The 4799-nt window shown below is 37.6% G+C and overlaps 1 protein-coding gene across 1 annotated transcript; it reads right to left on the bottom strand.

The window, feature by feature from the left end:
* Positions 1-1436: 1436 nt before the first annotated feature.
* Positions 1437-3296, bottom strand: LOC147865855 (putative UPF0481 protein At3g02645). Its single transcript, XM_087317479.1, has one exon. The coding sequence runs from the start codon at positions 3161-3163 to the stop codon at positions 1757-1759; it is 1407 nt and encodes a 468-aa protein (XP_087173605.1). The 5' UTR covers positions 3164-3296; the 3' UTR covers positions 1437-1756.
* Between the last annotated feature and the right edge of the window lie 1503 nt (positions 3297-4799).

Here is a 4799-nt window from a genome sequence, read left to right on the forward strand (position 1 = left end):
AATAAAAAATTGTAGAAAAAAGGAATGGTGACAACGCTATTCTCACAAAAATGTGAGAACGGCCACCAAGATCCTTTCCCCGAAAAAGAAAATGTTCGATTTAAAATCATGTAATAACTTATATACACATATGTATATTATCACATATATACGATCAACTACGTATACATGTGACCACATATGCCTATATTAAACAAATCTTTATATTTAATAGCCAAAAATGACGTAATCGAGGCATAAACCTCTACGCACACGAGACATCCAAAAATAAGGGTTAATCGTAATACGCAATTGAGGTATTGACCTCTTACGCATACGAGACCAAACACATATCATTTACAACGAATCGAGGTATTCATCTCATACGCAAACGTAACATATGTTTGTGAACGTAATACGCAATTGAGGTATTACCCTCGTGCGCATACGACACTCATCACATATTCAACATACATCAAATGAGGTATTGACCTCATACACATATGTAAACGTTTTATACAACCAATGAATTACCACTACAACATCATTGAATTAATGAAAAAAAACTACATATTAACCATACACATGATTAGATGGGAGAAGAAAAAATAGACAAAGTAAAAACAAGAAAGATTACCAAAGTTCCTTTGTTGATTCCTTGTCTGCATGAAGGCTAACCGCAGGTAGATCGATCACCATCACTCAAGAACACAAAAGACAACAAAAGAAACATTAGAAAATGAGCTCTGATACCAACTGTTAGAGACATAGACTAATGTAACCATTAGATAAAGATAGAATATAGATAGATAGATAGAAAGGAGAGTGAGAAAGAAGGGTGTCGATCCACCCGACCACCCCCGAGCGAAGGGATCGAGACGGACTCGAGCCTCGATCGACGTCCCATACCACCGTCGTGGTGTCGAGTCATACCTAGTGCTGGCGCGCTCACTACAAGAGTTGACCCACCACAAGACAGAGTCTCGACGTAGTCAACAAGATGATGAAATGAGGGTAGCTAGGCCTCTTATTTATAGCGATACCCAAGGCCCCCAACCATGTTCACACTTGGCCTAATGGGTTGTCTCAATCCCGAGGATTAAAAGTAATCCTCCCCTTCTTTACACTCTCGTTTAACCCTCACACTTATCCATGTGTATAGAATACTATGGTAAATTCTGACCACGGGATATTATATGGTCATGCCTGTAACATGTAAGGAAAGAGTTGATCTTTTGTGCTTAAGACCTTGATGATTGTCAATTGAGAAAAAAGGTTGAATACAAATGTGCTTCTGGTTGAATAAGTATATAGTTTAGATTTTGAGTAATGTTGGAGACATTAAGACTTCCATTTTCAGCATTGTGTAATTTTAGGTTGAGCCCATCATTTTAGGTTAAGCTCTTGAATAAAATTTGGCTAAGCATTGTGTAATTTTGTAAAATGCATTGTATGCCTACATGTGGGTGATCAATGCGTACATGATTGTCTAATGAGACTCATACAAACCGTACTTCATTTTAATGAGATGATTGCTTGTTTAACGAGATACTTGATAATTCAGTAATCACCAATTTATTACAATCTGGGATTACAACTACCATGTTTGACCATGTTTTTTGTGTCCATAGACACTTATTCCTTCTCACTTAAATTTAACTTGTACCAGAACTTCTACATCTTGCAAGAGTCACAAGCTCCAAATGCAAAAATAACATAACTAAAGTAGAATGAGATCCCCAATCAATGAGAAATAACAGAAAGAACAAAGCTACTTTTAATGCGATGATTTGTAATAGCCTGCGATTCCGTAGCCTGTTTGCAATATTGTCATTAGGAGCAGCAGAAACCCCACAAGCAGCGAAATCGTTAGCCATGGCCGAGAAAAATACTTTTCACGAAACTCCACATACATGCAATTGTCAGGATTCTCATAGTCGTCCAATACATCGCGTATCATCTCATCCCATCTCTCGCATGCTTGAATGTCGATGTTGGTGCACATGTCGTTCCACATCTTGAGCAACTTCTCATCACTCCCCAAGTGATTCTCTATCACTCGAGCCTTTGTCAAGATCGCCACATCCTCCGGTGTGTCGATGAGTGAGTCCATGATGGCCACATACTTAGTAAACTCGTTGCTAGGTTTGGAGGTTTGCTCATATGCAAGGAGGTTCCTGAGCACATCCTCTGTCCTGTCATTCACGACAAGCCGTGGAAGATCGAGCCGAAGCTTTCTCTTGTTGTACTTCATGACTGATATGGCACCTTCAATCGCCCTGAACCTGATGCCGGCTTTAGAGAGTTGAGACACTGTTGGCAGGCGATCACCAAAGATGGTTTTCTTTCGAGGTTCTTGTTTCGTCTCGAAAAGATCCCGCAGTCGTGGGAATTTCCAAGGTTTGGTGGCTTTAGTCCCAGACTTTTGCGATCGTTCTCTGAGGACCCAAGCATATAGGAAATCAAGTAGATGATTGCAATTGACAAACTCCGGAGTTTCAAAAATATTGCCATTCTCTTGATTTAGGGACAAACCCTTGCTGATAACGAATGGATCAATTATATAAACAGCATAATTCAATCCTTCTTGGAGTTCATCCCATTCTGATTCAGTGTTTTTTGGAAACTCATCAATCAGCTTCATTAGATAGGACACAGGAATTTGGTTCCCCATCAAGAACAAGTCCCTCAATACTTGCTTGAATGTGATGTTATTGTTGCAGATTTTGCAGAACTGGGTGTGTTCCTCGAGTAGGGAATCCCATGGAGTTGGAATAAACAGCAATAATTCTCGAATGAAGATGGTATCCACAGTCACCAAAAGTTGGAGGGACTCAGATCTATAATTGGGAAGGCCTGAATAATGATTGTGAAGATCAGAAGGGTCATAGAAGAGGCGTTGCATGAGCTCTTCCAAATTTGATATCTGATTTGCTCTCATGAATTTATTCACACACAATGCCTTACAACCATAAAGAACAGAGCTTCCACTAAGCTTTTCATGCAATGGTCCGATGGTCAGGATTTGAGGCCGATATGACTCTGGCTTGACATCGACTAATGCTTTTGGAGGCTTCGAAATCTCCGTGAACACCTGTGTATCATCATCAGTACCCTGATTGATCCTTATTCTCATGTCTTCTCTCCATTTTTCTTCTTCAGGACGGGATTCAAATTGATCCATTTGATGTGTAAGCTTGATTTCTTGGCTGATATTCTCCTAAATTTCTTCTTCTTCTTCTTCTTCTTTGGTGGGCACAAACTTGATGCTTTCTTGTAGAAGCCAAGTATTAGCCCTAGTCTTCTCTTGCAGGAGATAAGAAAAGAGAAAATGGTGAGATCTAAGAAATTATGCTAGAATCATGTATAAATGGAGAGAGAGCATATAATCATGCCATTTTATACATCGAAAGCAAATATTCCATTCCGTTTTTTAGTCAATTCTTCTACAATTTTAGAAAACTCGTGGGGTTTGGATGAGCTCAGTATGCCGATCAAAGTCAACTCTTCTCTCAATACATGTGGTTTGTGGATGTGGGAGGACTTTTCTCAATATGTACATGCTCTTTACCATTCATGACTTTATATTACAGGCAAGCTTGACCTTCACTTCAAAGACAAAGTTTTCCTTATGTTGAGGGGAAGTTCTTCGATTTTGTTGTGTCGCTCACTGTAACAGTTGGATTAATTAATCGTAAATACATTTGAAAAACACAAATAGCGATCACATAGTTTTTTACAATGTATATGAAATAAATGGGATTAGAATTTGGTCACAAATTAGCATGAACAATTTGAGGAAAATGGGCACGAATTGACTCAAATCATTTACATGTTGTAAATTGTTTTGAGAGGAAATAAGTACAAAACAATAAACTGAAACGTTGAGGGGTAGCTCATGATTGAACGCAAAATTCCTCACCGTATGATTTAAAAATCCGCCCATAATTTAATATCTTAAAATATAATCCATGAAAAGCATACTTATTCGTCATCAATCAATCAATGGTAGTTTGTTCTAACTCACAATTCCATATTACGAAATTTAGGCAAAAACAATTGTGATTAATTGCTTTCTAAATCAAATGGGTGGACAGTTGAAAGTAACATACCACTGCATTATTGGCCTGCAAGAAATCTATGTCACATCCGAGGAATAAAAAATCATCAAAAAACACTATATGCCACAAAATCTTGATTTGTGATTATGTTTTTTATGTAAATTTGTTTTTGTAAAATGTTTATCTCCAAAATGTTCAAGAAATTATTGCTCCCGCAACCTCTCTAGTAATCGCTCGATGACTATAATTAGACCCCGACAACCACTCTATTCGCACCCACATTGTTGCTTCCATATATAATTTTAACATAAATTTCAAGATATAAGAGTAGTTTGTAAACATTTCAATTGTAAATTGAACAAACTTGTGTTTCTTTTCAAACAATCGACAAATGGCCTTACATTATTTTGGCATGAAACAGAGAAAGACACCAAGCAATTAGATTTTGTATGGAATGAAGAGTATCATCATCCACTTGAAACATGTAAAAGAAGTTATTGATCCTTGTTTCTTTAGTGTCAATCCCCAAGGCAAATCCCAATCAATACTCTCAAAATGGAGACCAATAATTTATCATCACCCATAATTTGAGCCACATACCATCCCTTCTTATTGGGCCTTAGATGATAGCATTAACATTATTCGAAGGAGTAAAACCACAAGACATTAGTAGTCACTTGTACAAATTGAGTTTAATCTTATTAAAACAAACCAACCCATGGTTACTCTTCTCCCACATATAAGACCCCCCAAAAAAAC

The sequence above is a fragment of the Azolla caroliniana genome, unplaced genomic scaffold (assembly GCF_043228905.1).
Source record: "Azolla caroliniana isolate FFs.n. ecotype wild unplaced genomic scaffold, voAzoCaro1.0.p SCAF_3, whole genome shotgun sequence".
In the NCBI taxonomy this organism is placed as follows: Eukaryota; Viridiplantae; Streptophyta; class Polypodiopsida; order Salviniales; family Salviniaceae; genus Azolla; species Azolla caroliniana.